Source organism: Saccopteryx leptura, chromosome 9, assembly GCF_036850995.1.
Source record: "Saccopteryx leptura isolate mSacLep1 chromosome 9, mSacLep1_pri_phased_curated, whole genome shotgun sequence".
In the NCBI taxonomy this organism is placed as follows: domain Eukaryota; kingdom Metazoa; phylum Chordata; class Mammalia; order Chiroptera; family Emballonuridae; genus Saccopteryx; species Saccopteryx leptura.
In genome coordinates, this window is record NC_089511.1 from 22,642,109 (window position 1) to 22,667,279 (window position 25,171).

Below are 25,171 nucleotides of genomic sequence, written 5' to 3' on the forward strand. Positions count from 1 at the left end.
AATTTTAATTGGTTTTAACTTCAGTCCTCTGAACTACTTAGTATAATAACCATGATATGTTGTCCATTTAGAATTTTATACATTTATTTTTGTAAGTCCATTTAAAATTATACAGATCCTAGGAAAAACCATATTATGATATATGTTGATTCTGTTTTATTGTAGAGCTCTATGCATTGTGACCTAGAAAGCTATAAATCATCATTGTTGCTTGTTTTCAAATTTTGCGTTCTGCTGTCTCTAGGATAACAAGGTGAACGGGGTGACCTGCTGCACCCGGATGCTGGGCTGCACATACCTCTACCCTTGGATCCTCCCCAAGCCCCACATAGCTTCCACGACACTTACCATTCAGGATGAGCTGCTGATTCTGGGAAACAAAGCGTTGTGGGAACACTTGTCACACACAGAAGCCGTCAGTGCAGTCCGCCATGTGCAAGATCCATTAGCAGCTGCCAAGAAGCTATGCACATTAGCCCAGAGCTACGGTTGTCAGGACAATGTGGGGGCGATGGTGGTTTATCTGAACATTGGTGAGGAAGGCTGCACTTGTGAGATGAATGGGCTCAGCCTCCCAGGTCCGGTGGGATTTGCTTCAACCACCACCCTCAAGGACCCTCCCAAGCCAACCACTCCGTCCTCCAGCAGTGGTATCGCCTCTGAGTTCAGCAGCGAGATGTCCACGTCAGAGGTGAGCAGTGAGGTGGGCTCCACTGCTTCCGATGAGCATAACACTGTGGGCCTGGACGCTGGCTTGCTTCCGAGGCCAGAGCGGCGCTGCAGCCTCCACCCAACACCCACCTCGGGGGTTTTTCAGCGCCAGCCTTCTTGTGCAACTTTCTCAAGTAACCAGTCTGACAATGGCCTGGACAGCGATGATGACCAGCCCGTTGAAGGGGTCATAACAAATGGCAGCAAGGTAGAAGTGGAAGTAGATATCCACTGCTGTAGGGGAAGGGATCTTGAGAACTCGACCACTCTCACAGAGCATTCTCCTGCCCCGTGTCCTGAGGAACATGGGAGAGGATTTTTTGGGGGGATCCGAAGACAGAACAGTGTGAATAGTGGCATACTTCTGCCAGGGAGCAAGGACAGGATGGAGTTACAGAAGTCTCCCTCCACCTCCTGTCTCTATGGAAAGAAACTCTCCAATGGCTCTATTGTGCCCCTAGAAGATAGCCTGAACCTCATTGAAGTGGCCACAGAAGCCCCCAAGAAGAAAACTGGCTATTTTGCTGCCCCCACTCAGCTGGAGCCCGAGGATCAGTTTGTTGTCCCTCGTGACCTAGAAGAAGAAGTAAAGGAACAGATGAAGCAGCATCAGGAGAGCAGGCCTGAGCCTGAGCCTAATGAAGAGGATCGGACCGAGCTCCCGGAGGAGTTTGACACAGCGTTGTAACCCTCCCCCGGAGCCCAGTGCTAGGGAAGGCTGTAGTGTCAGGGCTGGGGACCCTAAGTCATAGATGATGGGGGTAGAATTTAGAGCCAAAAATGGTGAGAGCTATCAGGGGCTTGCTCTGGATAAGCTAGTAAACACCATCAGTGTTAAGTTTCACATTTAACCTGCATTGGAATTCCCAGAGTTACTGGGAAGGAAGCAGATGTTGCTCTGTATCAGTCCTGCCACCTGCCATTAACCCTTTCTCTCCTAGGATAATTTTGAGAATTTGCCTGCCTGGGCAGGAAAGGGACTCTTTCTGTGGAGGTAAAGAACTGAAGAGGATTCCCTTTACTGATTGCTGCTGGTGGATCTCTGTGTCATAGAAATCACCTTATGTCTCAACCTAACTGATGGGACGTGATGTGACTAGTCACATGGCTTTTCATTCTTCTCTACGAGAATATAGCCTATCGAAATGATGTTTATTGGAGATGTAGAACCAATCAAACAGATAATTTATGTATGTAATGTAATAAGAGCACTTTTCATTGACTGTGAACTTTTTATTTTTGAATCTGCACTCGAGCCAATCTTCCTAGAGGCAGCCCAGCACCTTGCCCACAGGTAGAATGATCATCGGGTGTTAGAGCCGTCTTTGAGGTACTAGGAAAGGCCCTTGGAAATTGATTTCATTGTTGGATGTCAGATTGAAAGTTCCTGACGAACTTGGTGGGGGAGTAAGATCATTTGGGAAAGATGAAGATGGGAAGAGAGTGAAGACTAAGACCACTTTCCCCAAGTCACAAAAAGAAGAAAGTCTCTTTGACAAAATGTGACACCTGCTAGAAATTTCCCAGCTGGTCACAAGAGAGGCATTTGGGGATTGGCCTCTTTTCATAACATGCGATGAAGTTGGCAGTCAGCCTCCTAGGATGTAGGGCCAAGGCTGATGCCTCACATCCAGGTAACCTTGAGTTACATAAGACAACCCTGCATAGACCGAGGCTGAAGGAACAGAAGGACGATGGAGCTCAGGGGTTAGACAGGTTCCTTCTCTTATTCTAGAGCTTAGGGATGTTGCAGCTTGAGAGTTCACCTCTTTAGTGTTTAACAGAGTACTCTTCTGAAAGCTTCATGTCACATGGTTTGAGAGTACTGGGCTCAATGATCAATAGAAGAAAGAATTAATTCAGAAAGTCCTAAGCTTTCAGAAAACCTGGTTTACTGTATTTTTTGCACATCCCATGTAACCTTAGCAAAATATAGTTCCATATTTCTGTTCTGTTGCCTTTTCCATTAGAAGATTTACTTAGGAAAATGAATTTCTATTCCTACAAAATTTTGACACTGATTTTACCTAATGGAAACTATGCTTTAAATTTCTAGAATACTTTCATAATTAAAAAGAGTAGAACCATTTTTGTTTCGTGAGAAACAAAATTTTAAAGATAGGGTTGGCATATACATAAATAGGGTTTTTTTAAGTTTTTGTGAAATAGAAAACTAGATGACCTGTCCACAGATGGTTGGTCCACCATGTCTCTTCATCTTTGCAGAGGCCTCGTACCATGTGCGTGTTGGGTGGGTATGCTCTTAGGATCTGCCATTTCAATAACTAAGTTCAACCCCTCAAGAATCTGAATTTGGTCCCCAATTTGTCAGGAACACTTGACTCCTGTGTCAAACTACTGGTCAGCTACTGCAGAATTTTAGAACTCAGGTCTTCATTTGAAGTGGGAAACATAGTGGTTCATACAGAGTTTTAGGTGCTGTTAGAAAGATGGGAACAGTAGTGTGTTGCAGCCTTATTTTTATATGGGAAAATAAAACAGTGAAGGAAAAGTGAAAATGAAGGAAACACCCAAGATACTAGTGATGTGTGATATAAAACTTCTCCCTCCCCAGACAAGCAGAACCTTTTGAGTTACAGAATAGTGATGTCGAGAAAAGAAAGCTGTTTTGGGAACATACCACTTTAATAGTATAGTTTGTTAAAAAACTGTCCTTTATCTGTGAACCTCTTCTTGTCTTCTCTTTGTTACCCACCCTATTTATTGGAACCACCACAAAACCCAGTTGGAAATGTACCAGAAGTAAATGTATTTACTTTTTAGTCAAAAAAACTCTAAATTTCCAAATGTTCTTTTATGTGGTAGATTTATTTTAAGGAAACATTAGGTTGTATTGGAAACCTTTAATATAGGCTATACCAAAATGAATTATTCTTTTTTATAACTTCATTTTCCTTTGTAATTGCTCTATATTAAAGCAGAGGGTAAAAAGGCCATAGTCCATTACCAAAAATTTTCAGAATCTTTTGACCTATGAGGTCATTTACAGTCATTGTGTGAACTGATTAGACTGTCAGTTGGTGAAAGACAGTAATCTGTCTACAGGTGAATGTAACCTACTTCTTAGGATTTTGCCCAGAGGATGTGTTCCCCCGGTGGGCAGAGTACCATTGATCTCTAGGCCAGAGATCTGGGCCTCTGTATGATTCTCAGGTCTCTGTGTGTACCTCCCATTTAACAAAAGAGTTTAAGAGAATTCCTGAAAGAACATCACTCCTCATTATGGGAGCAGCTCAGCAGTCTTACTGAAGAAAGAAAAATGCACGAGTCTTGGCAACCGTGGTATTCTTTTATCCACATGGATCGGGAATATATTTGAAAACTGAATGCTGATATAAAGCTACTGTGCTACCATAGACATTGAATTACCACTCCTAATACAAGTGAAGGCTTTATGATACTACTGTAGCGTGTATGTGTGCAATAATGGTATGAGTTCATTTTCCTGGTGTATAGAAGAGCCAACATGAGCAGCTTGGTAATCATTGGGTGCTATTATAATTGTTTGTAGTGAGTGCTATTTTTCAGGAGATGGAGCCAGTTAGTTAGGTTTGGCTGATCTACTGAATATCAAATGATGCTCTTCTTTCCATGTAGACCCTTCAGCAAAAGCAGGTACTTGGAAGCCACGGGCTCACCTTCTCTATTTACTCAATAATTATTAATGAAGAGACCTCCATAAGGGAGCACTTGGCTGTTATTGATTAATGTATCAATTATTAAGTAGTCTCCAAGCCATTCAGTGATGTCTTCTGCAGCATCACTATAGAACTGTCTTGTGTCACTTTTTACTTCCCTCTGGGTGGGGCCTTTCAGACTCCCCCTGACTATGGAGGCAAATTAATCTCTCTCTCCAGTGAGTGACTTTGCCCCATAGCTGGGTAAACACTTCCTAGATTGAGAAAAGCAGCTACAGTAAATCCTGCTCTGTTTCCTTCATTTGTGATCATTCAACACACATAAGCTCCTTGTATTCTAAATCTCATGCACCTCTCCCAAATGCTATAGGGTGTTCTCTCACTGTTGCCAATGGAATCATCCAAACAGTGAGTTCATATCTTACGGTTTTGTGCAATCATTGTCGTATTGTAGTCCTAAGACTCATTATAGTGTATTTTTGATATTTTTGAAATGTGTTAAATTTTTTAATTCAATAATATGAGCCAGAGCATGTTGCAGCAAATCTATTGTTTGTAAAAAATAACAATAACAATAATAATAAATAAAATAAAAATGGAATATCTTTTTCATGGCTTTGTTTTAAAATGGAATACCTGTTATTTTATAAATATTTTGGCATGCAACTGTAATATTCTCTTGTATGTAGAGTTTCTTAACCAAAAACACCACTAGAATTTTTCTGCTTTTTCTTGCTCTAGGGGAAGATAAATGAAACCATGTCCCATGACACTATGAAGTTAAGGGCCAAATAAATATTTTTGATCACCTTAAATTTAAGCTGAAAGAGCAATAAAGATTTTTTAAATGTTAAGAAACATCATATTCTGACTTGGTTTATATGTGCTTTAAAAATTCAAGAGACAGGAAATATGGTCCTTTTTTACATGCAGGTGACCAGCTGACTAGAGGAAACTCAGTTGTAAACAATCCGCAGTTCTTAGACAAACCGTAGAGCTGATGTTAGAGGAGGTCAGTGGATAATCTGGCCACCATGTTTGATGTAATGTAAAAATGGCTTTGGTATTAGAACTTCATAGAATTTAAGACACACCTGGTGGGTCTTGGCCCATTCAGTACTTATAATCTAGGTAAGCCTCTAAATTGTTCCTCTCTGCTCCCCCCCCCCCCCATTGTCTCACAAACCTCTGGACTTCAGGCAAAATTAGTTACCCCTCACTCCAATAAGATCCAAGTTGAAGTCATTTTTCAGGTTTCCCTCTCATTAGCAGAACAAACATTTTGAGAAGTGAGTTCACCAACTTTTCAGTGAGCACCTTCAATGAACTGGGCTCAACACCATTACCTTTAATGCCTCAGTTCCATAAGACACACACCTCCCTATTCCAGGGTGACAAGTGAAATTCTCTGTGTTCTCTGCTTCTTGTGATGCCAGTTGACAGCTGCACTGAAGGCCACAAGAGTACATTAGTCACAACACGATTCACCAGGTCCTAGGTTTTGCCTCTGCTGCTTAGGTTTGACTTTAGGCAAGTTAACCTCTCCTTTTTTTTTCCCTCTCGATTGTTAAATAGAGATAATAGAATCTGTCTTAACTTTTGAGCCTAAAGGACATGTTGCAAAATGCTTCCTTGGCTCAGTGTGGATCTGGCACATAGTGAGCAGCCGTGAAACGTCGGCTATCGGGCAAACCACTTACCTCCTGGAACCTCTGCTACCTCATGTTAAATGTGAATGATGACTCCTGACCTGCCTCAACAGGGGCAGGAAGTAAGATGTGGCTGGAAACTGCAGGCGTGGGGCTGTGATTACAGTGATGGATGGGCTCCAATCACTGGAGAGGAGCTGAATCTTGGGAGGAGCAGTGTTATAGTGAGGCCTGGGCACCACGTTGGGGTCAGACAGGCCAAAACCCGCATTTCATCAAGCAGGACCTGGACATGGACACGTTTCAGGGAATCTGGGAATAAGTGCTAGGTGAGAATAGTGTGTGTGGTAGAAGTGATTGTTTAGGGCAGGGGTCTCAAACTCGCGGCCGTGCGGCCCGCCCACCAATTTTGTGCGGCCCGCAGATTAATCAAACTTCGTGGATTAATCTGCGAGCCAGTCTGCGGGCCGCACAAAATAGGTGGGCGGGCCCATGCGGCCCGGGGGCCGCGAGTTTGAGACCCCTGGTTTAGGGAGATGTGTTTGTTTGTTTTTTGCAGTTAAACTATTTGTATACTGCTCAGTGGAAACTGTGGGGCCAAGGGTGATACAGAGAGGGACTGCCTTTCTGTGGCAAGGTAGACTGCTAGTTGTTTTCCTCCGAGCCCTATTTTTCCTAAGAGTCTAGTCTAGGTAATTTCCCATTTCTATATGAGGTTCCGTTTTGATCCTTTGCCTAAATAGAAGAATTAGCTATTGAGAGGATTGGAGAGGAGCAAAGATAGGTGATATATTACAGGGAGGAGAGGAGTTGAGAGATGGAGTGGGGGAGATTTCTAACAGTCATTTTTGGCAGATGTTGAAACTTATGTTTGCTGATTTCATACTGTATAGATTGGAGAATGTAAGATCAAAATTGCTGTTTAGAAATTTCTAAAAGTTTGGTTTGAATTAATAATTTAATCGTTTATAACACGAACATAGAACAATATGAAGAAAGATTCCTGATGGGTGGTGGCGCAGTGGACAGAGCGTCGACCTGGGATGCTAAGGTCCCAGGTTGGAAACCCCGAGGTTGCTGGCTTGAACACAGACTTACCAGCCTGAGCGTGGGATCATTAATATGATCCCATGGTTGCTGGTTTGAGCCTAAAGGTCACTGGCTCAGCTGCCTCCCCCCCCCCCCCACTTCCCCAGCAAGGCACATATGAGAAGCAATCAATGAACAACTAAAGTGCCACAATTATAAGTTGATGCTTCTCATCTCTCTCCCTTCCTGTCTATTTCATGTGCTAATATATATATGAAAAAAGAATTAGCTATTGAAAAGCAAGAGGAAAATTATATAAAAAGAAAACTATAACATGTATATCTAGTTGCATCTCACATGAACTGGAAATCAGACTAGTTGTAAATTATAAGAACAGTTATAAAACTTTAAATTTATTGAACTTTATTTTTAAGATTTGGTGTTCACGATGTTACATTATGAAACAATTCAGGGTCCTGAGAGGTTACAATCTGCCTTTAAAGGTCTACTCTATCGAGTCCTGTTGGGGAATGCAGCAATGAAGTCTCCTATAAGCCTTTAGTCTAGTAAAATTAACTGCTTTATCTTGGGAATAGTTGAATAACACATTTAAGAAGTTGATGATTTCAATTTCTCACTATTTGGGAGCCTCATTTAAAATTTTATTTTTACTTACTGATTTTAGTGAGAGAGGAAAGAGAGAGAGAGAGACAGGAACATCGAGCTGTCCCGGTATACACCCTGACTGGGGATCGAACCAGCAACCTCTGAGCTTCAGGATGATGCTCTGACCAACAGAGCTATCTGGCTAGGACTTGGGAGCCTCATATTAAAAAAAAACATATTTCAGGAAAGTTAAATTCCAGTTGAATGAATCACTTGCAACAAAAAAGTAACTTGAAATGCTGGCAAAAAAACAAGACCCTGGCCAGGCAGCTCAGTTGGTTCAAGCATCTTTCCGGTACACCAAGGTTGCGGGTTTGATGCCAGCCAGCGCACATACAGGAATCAACCAAGTAATGAATAAATAAGTGCAACAACCAATTTCTCTCGCTCTCTAAATCAGTAAAAAAAGTTTTTCTCTCAGCTCTAATTCAGGAATCCCGAGGAGGAACAAGCACATAGGAGAAATCCAGACCCCCATCACGCATGGAAGGCAGCTCCTTGAGACCCAGGCAGTCCGGGTACACTGCCCTATGGGCAGAACAGTTTCCCTCCAGGCGAGGATCAGAATATAATTACTCACTTAGAATTCACGCACTGCTTTAAAATGATTTCCCTAGTACCAATAGGAGGGCAAATGGCAGGATTCCTTTGGTGACTCTGAAGAGGTAAGACAGGGAAGCTACTTCTATTATAATGCTGGGCCTGCTCTACCTGATGTGTGTGTAGTTCTCAACTTTCAGAGTTCCTCTGGCTACTCAGCCACGGCCATCACAACCTTACCTTTGGCAAGGGAGCCAGTGCCATAAGGGCATACCCAAACTTCTGATGCACTTTGTAGCAAAGGTGGAGATCTTTTTTCTTCAAGCTTTGAGCTAGACACCACGGTGATAGACAAATGAGATGACCATCTCACTTTGCATTGGTACCAAGAAAGCACTTAAAAAACCAAGTATGTGAAAAGACCAGTGTCAAACGTGATTTTATAGGACCCGTCTTTCTGAGAGAAATAAGGGAGGGGGCTGACGTTTAGGTTCCAGGAGATCTCAGAGTGTCCCGGACCACAGATACTCCGGTGCCCCGCTGGAATTTCTGTGCTGTTCTCGGCTGTCTTTCAAGTGCTTCTGTTCTCGGTAGCTCCGCAGGGCCAGCACCACGCTGACTCCGTACATTATCACCAGAAGACAAGCAAAGGTGGCAGCTGCTCCATCGGTGCCTGTCAGCTGGCAGTTCATCCAGGTGAGACCTTTGCGAGCATAGAGCCGCTCTCTTGCTTTGCAAGTGTCCGTGGCATTGATGCGCAAGGCTACGTGGAGGTAAATGCCAATGCCTATGCAATAGCCCACTGCTGCCAGGAGGCTGAAGGTGGCCTCCAGGAGAAGCCACTTCCTTGGCAGTTTGGTTAGACTCTTGGCTCCTTGGAGTAAGACACCCATAGTGAGGACACCGAGCCCCAGGGAAACAGCCACGCCGCCGTATATCAGGGGTGCCCGGAGGACTGTGTACTGCTGGTCCAGCTGCCGAACCTGCTCCAGCTCGGTGCCCTCGAATGGTGAGTAATAGTTGTTCCCAAAGCCGCCGCCACTGGTAAAGCTGGCACTGAATCCAGCCAGGACAAAGTAGGAGGCCACGATACACATGAGAACCATCCCATTCAGAATCACCTCCACTATCTGTACCACACCTACGAGGAGAGAGATTGGGGATTTAACACTAACAGCACTCACCGGGAAAACGCTCCAGCAGACTCGAGACATACTGGAGACCTGATTTTAAGGACACAGTCAGATTCAACATTAGCATCCTTGGTTTGCTTTTCAATAGTTATACATCTGAAAAATCAAAATGTCACTAAGGAAAAGTTTTTGGCATAAAAACAAAACAAACATACACTTACCATGTGACCCTGCCATTGTGCTCCTGAGCTCTTATCTTAAAGAAATGAGAACTCAGGTCTATACAAATGCATGTACACGAATGCCCACAGTAGCTTTATTTATAATAGCCAAATATCGGACACAACACAAATGCCCTCTGTTGGGCGAATGGTTCAACAATCCGGTGCATCCACAGCAAGGAATACTTTACTCAGCAATAAAAAGAAACCATCTGTTCATACAGGCAACAGCTTGGATGGGTCTCAAGGTAATTATGATGAGTGGGGGAAAACACAAACCAACCAGTCTCAAAGGTTACATGCTGTATGATTGCATTTATGTAACAGTCTCAAAGTAGTGACCAAATGACAGAGGTGGAGAATAACAGACCTGTGGTGGCTGGGAGCTGGGGGTGAGTGGGAGTGGGGGAGGCCGAGGGGAACGGGAGCACAGGGACGCCTGAGGGTGGGACATTCTATACTTGTTTATGATGGTGGTCACACGACACTGCATGGGAACCACACACACAGGCATGAGCACGTGTAAAACTAGTGACAGCAAAGCTTTGGAGATTGTCAATTTCCTGGTTGTGATACTATAGTTTTATAAGATGTTACTATTGGAGAAAATGGGGTTTTAGGATACACAGGATTGCTGTATTTTTTTTTTGTAATGTTTTATGAATCTATTATTTCACATTTAAAATTTTTAAATGATATAAAAAAGTATAAATCAGGAAAACTATGTCCCTGTCCACCCTATTCTCTACCCTCAGCAACTTTCCTAATTTTCTAATATAACTTACCCAGTTCCCTTAGGCATATAAAAGCACAAATCTGCCTTTCATCCCCCCATTCCCTGCTTTTTTCATAAGGAGGCAAACCACATATACTATTCTGCACCCTGCTTTCTTTATTTACTCTTCCTAGTAATGTTTTCAGACCAGCGCCTACAGTGTCAACATTCTTTCTTGTGCGGCCTCCAACTCCATTGTGTGGATGGACCAGTCTATTCAGGATCCTACTGATGGACACGTAGCCTGTCTCCTTGGGGGCTTCTTACAAGTTTAAAGAACCAACAAGTGTCATGGGGCAGCGTGAGTCAACAGGTGGAAGGAGATGAATGTCTTCTTGTCCAAGGTCAGCTCTCATTTGGAACTGACAGGCCCCCGGCTCTTCAAGGCATACTTCTGCGAGAAGTTCTCCCGCCATCGTCTCAGGGTTCAGAGATGGAACTAAGAGAAAAGCATATTAACCTAGAGTGGGAACTCCAGATTCACATCCTACTCTTTACTGCCTGTGACCTTGACCCAAGTCACTCACTGTCTCTAAGCCTCAGACACTTCATCTCACGAATGAAAACAACGCTCGCCTGTCTTATCCCACAGGGCTATGGCAAAGCCCAAATGAAAACAAGCACATGAAATACTTGGAAAAAAATCACAGAATGTTATAAAAGTGGGTGGTAATGCTACTCAGTTTATAAAATGGAAGGGGCTTCGTGAGAGATTTAATAGGACAAAATTTGCGAAAAGCGTGGCTTCTCAGAAATCAGGAAAACCTTCTAGTACTCTAGGAGTACCATAGTTATGAACTGGGTGGGTAAAAGACCGGTATCTCTAAATAACGTACTTAGGGAGCAGCTACTGGGCTTGCTGATCCTGTCTCCCTCTGGGCCCACACAAATTCCTAGGAGATCCACAGGACACAGCAGTCAAGGGCTCTGACAGTTGAGAAGCTACATTCCTCTAATTTAAATCTGAAAATAACATCAGATCAGAACTGCCCACTCTCCGCCCAGGCACTGAAGCTACTGGCCATGTTCTCCCTACAGCAGAGCAAGTCAATTGACCCAGACATCATTCCAATTCATAGGGAATGAGTCCCTCCAACCCCGACGCCTTTCTCTGCCTTGGTTTTCCTTCTGTATACATGTTAATATCTCACACACACCCCCCCCCCCCGTGGAGAAAAAGGTAATACTGTCCGACTACAAGATGTGGAAACCTGAACGTTTCCTTCTGGGTCAGATTCTGTTAAAAGTGGAGTCATAATCCAAACAGCAAATATCTGCTGAAATAGAATAAATCTAGATCTTGTCAACCAACCCACTGACTGCAACAATTGAAAGGAAGAATGGCCTGTTGCTGAGTCTCGTGATACTGGGTCTATTGAAAGAATATGGCCACTGAAAATTGCCACAGCACCGGCCAGACTGACCTTGCTTAGCTGTCAGTGTTAAACAGGCTCAGGTATTGCCAAGAGGCTGTTAGCGCAGAAAGAGTCACAGACATCAGGATAAAAGAAATAAAATAGGCTGACCAGAGCTAGCGGTTTATCTCTTTGGTGAGAGAGAACAAGTCACTGGAAAGACAGCTGAGGGCTCTACGGAGGGACGTGGAGACTCTGATAGAGACGTGAGAGTTTTGTTGTAAAGAATGTCTTTCCCCGTGGGGCTGCTTTTGTGGCTGACCATGTAATACTCTGCTTAATTATACATCTACTTCTGCCTCTGCACTGGAAATGTGGAAGAAGTGAGGAGAACAGGTCAAATTTTTTTATTTACCTAAAATAAAACTAATACATGGGCAGTCAAACCATGCATTAAATGAAAACTTTTTAATCTCCTTTTCTTCAGAAGCAAATACTATTAATGCTTTCTTATGTATTCTTTAAGAAATTTTAAAATCATATACAAGAACATACATGTGTATACACACACACACACACACACACACACTTCCTTTCCTAAACCCCAATGGAACTCACCTTTCAAATGTGATGTTGCTTGTATTTAAGAGAATAATATTATAAACCTATTGTAAAGAGAACCGTCACCTCTAAAGTAAAATTTTCTTTGGATCTTTATTAGATTCACATAAAGAACATATTCACTTGGACCAAGAATATATTGTAATGCACTTTAAGTCATAATTTAACATGTACTGAGAACCCATGAAGTTGTCTGGCCCAAAGTAACATTCTTCTGTTGGGAAAGAGTTCACATTCTTTTATTCTGCATGGATCCTGAATTCCAGATGTCGGGTTTTAGTCTTCGTACAATGGTACATTTATAAGAGGTACAAAACACTTATTGAGCTTTCAAGGCAGTGGTAGGGGGCTTGTTAGAATAGCTTCTTTGCAACCCAACACATTAATTTGATTCCTGTTTCCTCAGCCCACGTCTACCTCCAACTTAAATTTTACAGGAATAGTACTCCAGCATCCTCACCCCCTCCATCCAGTGCATCAAGGAAGTGAAAGGCCACAGAGTTCAACGTGGAACAAATTCGGGGCTAATCTGCTTAAGACAGCTGTGCTTAGAAAAGTTCAGGCTGAAAAGTCTCATGTCCACGGGGCTTTTCATGGACTTTGAAGAGAAGGTTCTCTGAGTACACTTGGGTTATCTCCCTTTATTTAATCAAGAAGTGCACTTTGCTGCAGCACATGCCTTTTCCTTGTGGGTCTTGTGCTCCAGTTTTTGTTTTAAATAGGATATAATTTTGGTTAGTCCCTCACCAGCAGAGGACTCCAGAAGCAGGGTTATTACAGCTCAGAATGACGGTCCTTGTCACCCGTAGCTGGATACCAAAGCTGGCCTATTTTCAAGCTGTGACAAGTTCCACAACATATTCCAAGAAAGACATGATTGAGAGTAATTTATGTCACTTACATTTGGCGGAACGTTTTAAAAAGCCTTTTTTAAAATGCTAACATTTCTGCAGGCTTCTCTTTGAGCTTTCTGATCTTTCGATAACCCTTGATGGACAGCACGGCCCCCAGGGCAAAGACCCCAATGCCCAGGGCAGCAAAGATGCCAGCTCCTATGTCTCCGCCATGGAGGGCACAGCCGAAGCCGCGGTAGCCTTTGCTCTGGTACAGCGCCTCCCTCTCCTTACACACCGGCGAGGCGTAAGCGGCCGCGAGTGAGTGGAAGTAAAAGTACAGAGCTGGCACGTACGCCGCGGCGATGAGCACGTCTAGCACGCCTTCCAGCAGCAGCCACAGGGGGCAATGCCACGGCACACGCAGGACACCCACGGCGACGAGGAGGCAGCTGTAGGCCATGAGGGCTCCACTGCAGGCCATGGCGGCCGTGACTGTGGGCAGCTTTAGCTGGTAGAACTGGACGTCCAGCTGCTGCGCTTTCTCCCCGTCAGCACCACTGAAACCACTGTAAGCCCCTCCAAACTGGTAATAGTAAATGCCCCCCAGGCTGGTGATGCCCGTGTAGCCCCCTGTGGAATTGTAAGACACGGAGCTGCAGGCCAGGATCAGCAAGTTCAGCAGAACCATCAGCATTTGGCAGCAGGCTGCAAAAAAAGGGTGTGTTACCGTTTTTTGAGACACGGTTTTGCAGTCGGGAGATGTCCACCTTGAGGCATCGACACTGTGGCAACTCAAACCACAGCTGGCTCTTTATTCTGTCCCCCTTAGAAGGCCAGGCTGCCAAAGCTGCATTGGATGGCGGCAGGAAGCTGTGCTCTCCAGAAATGATGTGAGACATACTTTGGACTGAAAAGAGTCACTCTCAAAAGGAGCAAAGCAGCCTGCCCCAGGTGGGGCGCGGGCGATGGTGGGAGAAAGTAGGCCAGCGAGCAGAAAGAAAGGCATCCTATCTGGAAGGCACGAACTTTCTCTGCCCCAGCCCTTCCCAGCCGGAAAGTCTAAAGAAGTGTTACCTCCTCTTTAGATTTGGTTTGTGGCTCTCTTCCCTTTGAAAGAGGCAACATCTCCAACTTTGAAGGAAATTATAATGCAGAACTTAATATAATGAAGTTAGAAAAAAGTGTGAAAGACATGCATCAAAATGTTACCTGTGGTTCGCATGCGTTAGAAACAGGAGCGATTAAGTTAATTAAACCCATCAGGCTTACTGAATTACAGAAACATAATTGGTTTTACTGTTACTTAGACTTTAACTCCGTATGTTTAAACTGTAACTTTGTTTTCCTAAGGAGCACATCTGGGCCATGGTATTTTCCCTGAGCTGGATTCTTTCAGGGCCCCTGGCTTCTTTATTTTGGACAAGGAAAGGACTCCAAGTCTTCCACCAAAGCTAGCTGCTTACCTTAAAATCAGCTCTATTGAGACGTAACTCATACTCAACAGCATGACCCACTTTGAGCATACAGCTTGAGTTCTGGCATGTAATCAATCGCATAATCATCATCAAGACGCAGACCATTTCACCTGCCAGAAAGCTCCCTAGAAATCTGACCTTTGTAGTCAATCCCTCGCCTTCCTCCTCAGGCAGCTGCTGACGTGCTTTCTGCCATTAGGAACAGGTCGGCCTTTCCTAGAATTTCAGGTGAATGGAATCTATAGTTATGTACTCTTTAGCGTGTGGCTTCCTTTTCTCCGCGTAATAGAAAGCTGGGGTGCTTCTGAGGTGGGCACTGTGCCTGCTGGAAGGGTTTGGGTGGGTCAGCTGACGCGGAGGGCAGGCTGTCAGCATCTCCCTAGTAGAGAACCGGATTCTGGGTCCGGGGTCCATCTGGTCTATACCTGAAGGTGTGTTCCGTCTACACATTCTCTGAGATGATGAACTCTCAAATAGTATCTCTACCCTCTACAATTTTCCCCGAAAATGCAAATTGCATGATTGTTTTCTTTTTCTTTTTTGCATGATTGTTTTCTTTAATTATAAAAGTAATCTACACTTACAAAAAAAATGTAGATAAAACAAATATATAATGTAAAAATTATCTAAATTCCAAACAATAGTAAAAGAAACACAGTTTTTTCTTCTGGACTTTCCTGCTGTATGTGCATAACTTTTGCTGTTGTTCATTTGCTTGTTTAAATAAGAATAAGGTCCTACTCTATTATTTATATAACTTATCTTTTTTTTTCACTGAAGAATACAGTGTGAACATTTCCTCTATCAGCAAAAATAAACCTACTCAATAATGTTAAGGGATGTAAAAAATACCACGATGATTTTACATAACACCAATGTAAAGGACATTTAGCCTTTTCCCAATGTTTTACTAATGGAAACAAATATAGGCTATATATGTATTTCTTAATGGAGTGTGGGGAGGACTAGAGCTCCCACAGCCCTTAGATCTACTTTTAATAAAACCAGAAAAGAGTCACCGGGGCTGGGAGGGATGTCCAGGGGTATCCATTTTTCAAAATAAAGGCTCAGAGGCTCGCCGGGACCTCTTGACCCCTTGAAGGAGCCTGGCTCTCTGATAGCCCCTCCCTCTCTCCTAAGAAGCAGTGGCTTCTTTCCTCTGACCTGGGCTAAATCTTTCAGATCTGTTCATGAGCTAACATCTTCAAGTCAAAAATGTGGTTTGAAATCTTGGCATTAGTTCAGTCCAGATAAGTACCTGGTTAGGGTATTAAATAAATACCTAAAAGGGGAGACTGAGAATATTAATTGGAGGGAGGGGGAGCACAATGTCCCTGAATCTTTCCAGCGTGATCACAAGTCAGTATCACCGGCTGTGGGAAGGCATCTCAACACCCAAGTCTCCAGGCTCCAAGTGAGAGACAAGCACCACAGACTCAAGAGATTACAACCTTTTTGGAGAAAATAAAATTAAACCTTTAAAGATGCTTTGCCAAGTAAGGCTATAAATTGAATGTAAACATCGTCATGGTTGTTGTTTTTTCTTTAATTTTCTTTTCTTTCTCTCGCAACTTCCTGGCTACACTGGCCCAGCTCTCCGGCAATCTTCTCCACGGTGACTGGAGCACCAAGAGTCTCAAGGGAGAGGGAGCAGGAGCGAACAAAAGGGCAAGGAGCCGCTGCTCCAGAGGCGAACTGCGGGAGCCAGGAGCGCCGCAGGAAATGTGCTTTCTTCCCAGGGGACAGGAATTCCTCACTGGCCCCTCCAAATACTGAATGAGCACAACCTACACACAGACAGGATTCCTGGTGATCTGACAGCCACACGTGACACTTGTACTTCTTTTTCAGCTCATCTTTATCCTCAGCACCTGAAGGTTTTAGTCTCTGCCCTAAAAAGTGGATTGGGGGCCTCTCTCTTCCCATCGGTGTTCCCTGTGTTCCACTGAACGTCCTAAGTTAGGGTGACTCGTAGCCCAACCTTCCTGGCCTCCCCCTCCCCTCCCCCCGGAAGCTGGAGACAGACTCGATTTCATGGGTGAGGAAAAGAAATCATAAAAGATGTATGCTAAGACGGGTGACCTTTACCCAGGCACGCATTTCCTGCTTGAGGCAAGTTCCTGGTGTCTAAGGGCTGCTGCTTCAGCACAACACCACACTGTGTACTTATCTGGGTCTCCGCGCGTGCACAGATCTATCTCCACAAGCCCTCATTTGTTAGCCGCTGGCTGCTGAACCATCCTTTCACTGTCTTGACTCAGAAACCCAACCTCTAGGCCCAAAGCCAAACAGACAGAAGCAGTCAAAGGTGAATCAAGGTGTGTTTTGGTTGGGAGCCTTAAGCTCTGCCTTCTCCTCCTGGTAAACCAACCACAGAGGAAAACATACCTTTATAGAGAAACCTGTTCACCAGCCTGGCTTATTTCTATCATTGACATCAAGAAAAGAAGAAAGGTCCAGCAAGCAGACCATTTCCGGCCTTAAAAGTCAGGCTCTGAGTTTCAATTCCAGCCCTTTTACTTAACCGCTGTGTGACTTGGGGTGACTTACTGTATCTCTCTGGGCCTCAGGAGTTGTTGAAAATGAAAAGCAATGAAGTAGTGCCAACGTATGTGAATTAAAGTGAGGGTTCTTGTACCAGGGTTGCCTAGAGCTCTGCAATGAAAGTTCCACGTAATCCTGTAATCCTGCATATCATTGTAATCACCCTAAAACACATTTTCAAGTTTAAGTTCCATGATTTCTCTCCCTTAGGCTGAGAAATTTCCGCCCTTACTCATCTGCAGCCTAGGAACATTTCTCACCCAACCACGTGAGTCAGAAGGGCTCACCCTGACAAACCAGATTTTCTTCATTGCTGGCAAGGCTGGGACTGGTGCTAGCATGGGGGCTCTGGAAACCCACATTTGGAGCTAGCACATGACATCAGTTAAGTGTTTTCAAACTCTGGGTGCTAATAAGTGTAGGGGGTTTTTTTGTTTGTCTATTTTTTTTTTTTTTTTTTGCTTTTGGTTTGTTTTTAATGAAACAGAATAGAATAGAAATCATCCACGCACCAGATATGTAATAGGGTAAGTACCGTTTCACAACATATTTGTGTATATGTGTGTGAACTTGGTCTGAATGTAGAATATATTTCTCACTGAGGGTCTCGGCCAACAAAGTTTAGAAGCCACGATGGAATGTTCCGGTGTTAGATCTCTTGTTGTGAACCGCAACCTAGCTGCTCCCTCCAGCTGACTTCCACCTCTAATTCGTAGTTGACTCTACCATGTAGACCCCTGAAGTCCACCTGGAACTTATGCAAACATGGCTGTCTGCCTCACCAGACATCAGGGAATCTTTGGGGAAAAGCGTGGGAAATCTAAGACCTTTTAGACATTTCTATCTTTGTTTAGAAAATGAGACCCTTATGCAGGCATGGAAATGAAAATGCCTGGAATCCAAATCTGCTTGAATTTTTGCTTGACCATTTCAGACCCCTTCCAGAACCACCAGCAACCATACATGGCCAGACGGCCTCCAAAATGGCTCACCTCTCCCAGTGCACAAGTATCTGCATTTGTGGCATTCCAGGAGTCCTTCGGCCTCTGACTGGTAGTATTCCACTTCCTCTCGTCTGGGCCTGGGGTTGGAGGGCAGATATCTCCCGGAAGTGGGTTCACTATAACTAAAAACATCCATGAGCATTAGGGAGCCTCAATTTCAATAGCTTGTTCAGTATTAGAACTCTGGACACCTCATGCTGTCCAGACATCAAACAATGTGCAGAACAGAAATAAAATTTGCATATTTCATCCTCCAGGGAATTCTCTGGTTTAGTGACCCCAGAGGGCATCCAAAAACTTGGCCCAACGCTGCTAATTACCCCCATTACTTATCCCTGCAATTCTAAGCACCGCCTTCAATGCTGTTTGTCAGCCAGAGGCGCCATCCTACCAGGTAGATGGGAACAGCCTTAGTGAGCTGCTCAGTGCAGCACGGACCAGGCCACTTCAACTAGTTCGCCTTCACAGGACTCTGATGCCCAGGCTGGGGATGAGAAACTGACTTCAAAGGCAAGCTAAAATGTAGCTCTGTATTTTCCCAGGTCACACAGTTGTAATGCAATGTGACTTTTATCAGGGAAACAACAGCTAGTCCCTATGACTCTATTTGGGCACACCTTCTGTCATAGTTTGGCTAGTTGGTTTTAGATAATGTAATATAAACTCAGGATAGTAGCTTTCCCGCTGTGTGGACACAACAGGGAGAGAGTCTGGGCTTAAACCCACAAATCCCACAGCAGAGAGGAGCCTGACTCCTTAAAGATGGCAGGTGTCAAAAACTAGAAGGAGCCTGACCAGGCGGTGGCGCAGTGGATAGAGCGTCGGACTGGGATGCGGAAGGACCAGGTTCGAGACCCCGAGGTCGCCAGCTTGAGCAAAAAAAAAAAAAAAAAAAAAGCTCACCAGCTTGGACCCAAGGTCACTGGCTCCAGCAAGGGGTTACTCAGTCTGCTGAAGGCCCACAGTCAAGACACATATGAGAAAGTAATCAATGAACAACTAAGGAGTCCCAACGAAAAACTGATGATTGATGCTTCTCATCTCTCTCCGTTCCTGTCTTGTCTATCCCTCTCTCTCTCTGTCCCTGTAAAAAAACAAACAAAAACCAAAAAAAGAAAAAAAACCTAGAAGGAAGTCATCACTCCAGATCCTGTCTGTTTCCTTAATAGACTGACATACATACAATCTGGGCACTCAGTAATATTTGTGGAGTTGGATGGGATGTTTGGTGGGCTCTAGGACCACCTCTTGTCCTCCCTTCCATCCTTACCCTTTCCCATATCACCACAATGCCATCAACTCTGTTCACCAGGCAGGGATGGCAAAGTTTGCTCAGACAGAGGGCGGGGGACGTCTGAAACAATCATGGGATAGGAACGAAGGTGCCCAGAAAGACCTCACTGATGAAAGGGGGAAAATCTCTGCCCTTCAATGGGCAGTTTTTTCTGGTAGGTTTAGTTTTTTTGTTACAAGTGCGGCTTCTTCCTGCTGTTTTTGAAATACACTCGGTCCTGGAAGGGGTTGCACATTAAACTATTAACCCAACATGGGGCTGACTTTATTAGGCCCTGGCCTCCAAAAAGGGGACTTTGAGGTAGGAACACAGGAAAAGGTTCTGAAACCTTAAAGAGCAGTCCTGTGACCACGTGTGTGTGGGGGGGGGGAGGGGGGCGTGTCGGGGAGTAGCTTCAGGTTAACCCCAGCTACCTAATCTTCCCACCCCTCCCCTTTCCTGTCCTGAAGTCCTCTCTCTCACTTTACCTGGTCCCCAGGCTCTGCCACTGCTAACATGGGTGGTTTCTGCTTTATTAATCGGGTTCGGGTCAAGAAGTAGGGGCACGTAAGATTTTTCCTTGGCTCCCAAGTCACCTCAAAGTGCGCAAAGCAATGGCACTGTCTCCCTTTAAACCCGCTTCTTACAAGTCCCAGAGCGGCGCACACTGGCCTGGGTCCCCGGCGCCGAGGTCGCAAGGCCCTGCTCAGCCCCATCTCACCTCTCTGGTCCGCGCCGCCCGGTGCCCTCCTTCCTGCGGTGCGGTGACTCCGGGGTTTCCCAAGGCGCGGGCCAAGGGGGCGGGGCTGCGTCCCAGGTGGGCCGCCAGGGTCCATCCGGCGTCCGGCTCTGGCGGGGTTTTTCCCAAACTCTTTGTTCACCAGGGCCACGGTCCCCGACCTTGTGTCTGTCCTGGCGGGGGTCTCGGTCCCGCCTCCTGTCCCGGTCCCCGTCCCTGTCCTTCCGCTCGCCCCCGTTTCTCTCCCTGCGCCGGTCCCCTGCTCGGTCCCGCTGTCGCTCAGAGTGGCGGTCTTGGTCCGGACGTGGGTGGCGGTCTCGGTCCGGACGGGGGTGCCGGTCTGGGTCCCGCTCTCTCGGCCGTGTACGGGACTCGCGAGTCCCCGACGTTTCCTCCATGGCCCGACTCCGAGTCCCCGCCCCAGAACCACCCGAGGGCAAGAATCAGCACAAGTTTCGCCGGCAGGTGGCCAAGCCCAGGGGCGGAGCGCGGCGGGCGGGGCGGGACGCTCACCTGCGCGGACACGCACTGGCCACGCTGGGGCTTGGGGGCGTTCACCTGCGCGCACGCCGGCCGGAGGCGTGCGAGACTTTTCTGCTGTACACCCGGGGAAGCCAACGACCGCTACCTTCCGCGCCCGTCTGCCCAGAAGTGTCCCCTCCGTGGCCCCTCAAGGTGAGCGGCGTAGGGAAGCGAGCTCTCACTATCTCAGTACGTTGGTGATTTACTCTCCCAGAGTGTATCCATCCACTGAGCCACCCACCCAGTCACCCATCCCTCCCTGTACCCTTCTCTTTCCTTCCCTCTCCTACTATCTTTAGAACACAGTGCTGTAGGGGGGGCTTGAGGCCCATTGATTTATTGCAATAGACCCTGACGAATGTTTTAAAAATGACGAACCCCACAGAATTGGCAGGGTTTTTAAATATATACATAAAGTTTTATTAATTTTAATGGGGTGACATCAATAAATCAGGGTACATATATTCAAAGAAAACATGTCCAGGTTATCTTGTCATTCAATTAGGTTGCATACCCATCACCCAAAGTCAGATTGTCCTCCATCACCTTCTATCTAGTTTTCTTTGTGCCCCTCCCCCTCCCCCTCCCCTTCTCCTCCCCCCCCCCAACCACCACACTCTTGTCCATATCTCTTAGTCTAGTTTTTATGTCCCACCAATGTATGGAATCATGCAGTTCTTGTTTTTTTCTGATTTACTTATTTCACTCCGTATAATGTTATCAAGATCCCACCATTTTGTTGTAGATGATCCCATGTCATCATTTCTTATGACTGAGTAGAACTATACACTATAGTGTATATGTGCCACATCTTCTTTATCCCGTCATATATATATTGTGTGTGTGTGTGTATGTATATATATATATATTTTTACTGTGACTAAAGCCTTTAAGCAAACTCTTGGCCAATACAAGAATCCGTAAAAGAGTAGTGTCCTTAACATGTTCACCAAGTCCAAGTTGGCACCAACACCATTCCAAATCCCTGCGAATGCAACCCAACCCCAGTTCAGTCCTTTAGGAGCTATCACAAGGAGAATTGGCAGCTTTTTATTATTATTATTTCTTAGAGAGACAGACAGACAGGGACAGACAGGAAAGGAGAGAGATAAGAACAATCAACTCAGCGGTTGTGAGACTCTGAAGATGAAGGCCTTGGGCAGCACCTTAGTTGTTCATATTGCTTCTCCTAGGTGCCTTGACCCAGGGGCTCTAGTTGAGTCAGTGACTCCTTGCTCAAGCCAACAACCTTTGGGCTCAAGCTAGTGACCATGGGGTTATGTCTATGATCCCGCACTCAAGCTGGTGACCCTGTTCTCAAGCTGGTGAGCCTGTACTCGAGCTGTGACTTCAGGGTTTTAAACCTGGGTCCTCAGCGTCCCAGGTCGAGGCTCTAAGCACTGTGTCACCACCTGGTCAGGCTGTAATCAAGAATATTTAAAAACATGGAAAATTGCTATCTGTAAATGAATTCTTTCCACAATCATCTGTGAGCACCTAACCTAGCAGGCACTGAAGATACACTGGTGAATCCTACCTGTGTGGTGCTTCTGGTCTTGGGGGTATATGGGGTTGGGGAGCAGGGAAGAACTGACAATAAACAGAGAAGACAATGCCTAAAATTTTTTTCCCCTTAAGTGAGAAGCAGGGAGGCAGAGCGACAGACTCCTGCATGTACCCTGACTGGAATCCACCTGGCAAGCCCCCTACCAGGGTGATGCTCTGGCCATCAGGGCCCTTGCTTTGTCACTCGGCATCCTAGCTATTTTAGCACCTGAGGCAGGCGGTGGAGCCATCCGTGCCCAGGGCCAACTTGCTCCAATCAAGCCATGGCTGCGGGAAGGGAAGAGAGACAGACATGAGGGAGGGTGGAGAAGCAGATGGTCGCTTCTCCTTGTGCCCCAACTGGGAATCAAACCCAGGACATCTACACGCCAGGCCAACACTCTACCACTGAGTCAACTGGCCAGGGCTAACAATGTCTAAAATTTAAGGGGGAGGACAGGTTTCTTTATATGGTGCTGGGAAGGGGACGATGGAATTGAATTCTGGATGGGAAGGAGGAAGCCTTGGGGATAGCTGAGAGAATGTTCCAGAAAGAAGCCAAATAATGCAGAGCTGGACAACAAGGATACTGTGGGCAGAGTGAGGAGGGACGAGATGAGGCTGATAGGTGGAGCCGGCAGATGGTGAAGGATATCCGTGGTGAAGATTGCATTTTTATCTCAAGAGGAGTTCAAGCCAGGAGAGTGCTTGTTCTAATTTATGTTTTAAAAGATGATTCTGGCTTCTGTGAGAAGGATGGACTTCAGCAGGCCAGGCTAGAGGCAAGAGATGAGTTAGGAAGCTACTTAGCTGGGAGTGATCCAGCTGAGGGGTGATGGTGACCAAGTTGACGGTAGGAAGTAGACAGGTCCACTGGAGGAAGAATTTACAAGATGGATTGGATGTGAGTAAGTGAGGGGAAGTAAGAAGTGCCGTTTACCGAGATGGGAGTACTGATGAGAACCAGGTCTGGGGGAAATTGGAGAGTCCCATTTTGGACATGTTAAGATGGCTGTGATCACCGGAGTATAGATGTCTAGTTGCAACTGAGTATCTGAATGACTGGAGTGTGTGTGTAGCAGGGAGGGTGGGGGAGGGGGCTGGAGTGCAGGGGCTCACCTGAGGAGGGAGGGAGGGAGACTGAAGATGGAGGCCTTGGGCAGAGCCACAGGGAAATCTGACTTTTAGAGCTAAAATGCCAGCGGATTAAAAAGTGAGGGGTGAGGAAGGAGGAAACCCAGACGGGTGGGATTACCAGGCCTACCCGCCCAGACCTCAGCCCTCATCCACAGAAGCGTTGCTATGAGTTCCAGCAGCCTTTCTTCCCAGGGTGGAGAGGATGGGGTCCAATTGTAGGACTGTCCACAGATACTTGTGTCTGAGCAAAGCCCCATTCTGAACCTGGGACAGCTGTAGCGATTGAGGACCCCTGGTGAACAGACAGACACAGGAGAGTTTGTAAAATGGAAAAAGCCTTCTCAGAGCTTCCCTCTGGGCCTCCGGAACCCTCTTTTTGAATAAATAACCTCCCATTCCAGCTCACCTTTTTGTTTCATTTGTTTTTGTTTTGTGTCTTCACCTTCATACACTAATTACTATCATTTTGCCACACATTTTGCCTTCATACACCAGTTATCATGTTCTATTTATATTTATAGCTGTAAACTTTTTTTCGATGAAACATTTCAGTTTAGGTTCCAGACACATATCTCGTCCCCTTAAATATAATTACTTCCACATGCATCTTCAAAAGAACAATGTTCTCCTAAATAACCCCTCTACAAGGATCACAGTCTAGAAATTTAGCACTGATATAATATTATTATAAAAAATACAGCTCATATCCAAATTTCCCCTACTATCTCAATAATTCATTAATATTTTTTTTTGGTATTTAAAAATTGCCCAAATTTGGGCCATTGGAGTCCCTTCAAACTACCTCCTACGTGCTTTCGACATCAGGATATCCTAATATGTGCATCAAATTTTTTTGGCTTCAGCTTGTAACTGAACTGCATTGCCTCCTGGTCTAACCTGCCTCCTCTTCTCTGAAGTTTTCATTTCCCTTGATGTTCCCTCAGGTGGAGAATGCTTACTCCTCAGCCCCACACAGAAACGTCCTGTTAACTTCCATATTCAGAATCGTCCCTGTTCCTTTGAGGGTTGTTCTAGTTAGGTGATAAGATGGATTGGTTGGGCCAGAGACCCAACATAACAGTATCTTAAACAAACATGATAGAAAGTGTATTTCTTTCTTGGAAAAGTCCGGGCTGATCTGGTGGCTCTACTCTGTGAAGTTCTTGCAACTCTAGGCTCCTAGATTGTTCTGCCACTCTTCAGGTGTCACCCTTGCCTTATAGCAGTGTCTATATTCCAGCCCATCAGAAGGAAAGAAACGGGTACCAGGAGTGGCTCACCTTGTTCCTTTAAGAGCAAAGTCCACAAGTTGCAGACATCATGCCTGATTAGTGGTGGTGCAGTGGATAGTGTTGACCTGGGACACTGAGGTCCCAGGTTCAAGACCCTGGCATCGCCGGCTTAAGCAGAAGCTCATCTAGCTGGAGCGTGGGGGTCAATGACATGATCCCAAGGTTGCTGACTTGAGCATGGGGTCACTGGCTCGGGTGGAGCCCCCGGTCAAGGCACGTATGAGAAGCAATCAATGAACAACTAAAGTGCCACAACTATGAGTTGATGCTTCTCTCTCTTTTTTTTTAAAGTTAGAGTGTTTATTTGAGATTTTTCTTGTTTATTGAGAAATTCCTATAATGTTACGAATTTCCCTCTTAGGACTGCTTTTCCCCATAGATTTTGGTTTGCATTGTTTATTTTAAAAAATTTTTTTTACAGAGACAGAGTCAGAGAGAGGGATAG

The 25,171-nt window shown here is 45.3% G+C and overlaps 3 protein-coding genes across 4 annotated transcripts in view; 1 reads left to right on the plus strand and 2 right to left on the minus strand.

Moving 5' to 3' along the window:
- The window catches only part of PHLPP2 (PH domain and leucine rich repeat protein phosphatase 2), an 80,265-nt gene extending 75,294 nt beyond the window's left edge, over positions 1-4,971 (plus strand). The window contains exon 19 of the mRNA XM_066348742.1: positions 245-4,971. Coding sequence (XP_066204839.1) covers positions 245-1,399 — 1,155 coding nt within the window. The 3' untranslated portion in view covers positions 1,400-4,971. The remainder of the gene's footprint in view (positions 1-244) is intronic.
- Positions 1-25,171, minus strand: part of LOC136380711 (IST1 homolog) — a 450,214-nt gene that overhangs the window by 266,467 nt on the left and 158,576 nt on the right. The window lies entirely within an intron of this gene.
- On the minus strand, positions 7,436-20,660 carry MARVELD3 (MARVEL domain containing 3). 2 transcript variants are annotated; one of them, XM_066349189.1, is made up of 3 exons: positions 20,213-20,660; positions 18,207-18,340; positions 7,436-9,395 (listed from the first exon to the last, which is right to left on the minus strand). In XM_066349189.1, exons 1-3 carry the CDS (start codon positions 20,626-20,628, stop codon positions 8,758-8,760), a joined length of 1,188 nt encoding a protein of 395 aa, XP_066205286.1. In that variant the 5' UTR covers positions 20,629-20,660; the 3' UTR covers positions 7,436-8,757. The 2 variants fall into 2 exon arrangements, with proteins under 2 accessions (XP_066205286.1, XP_066205287.1); XM_066349190.1 differs by lacking the exon at positions 7,436-9,395 and adding an exon at positions 12,183-13,900.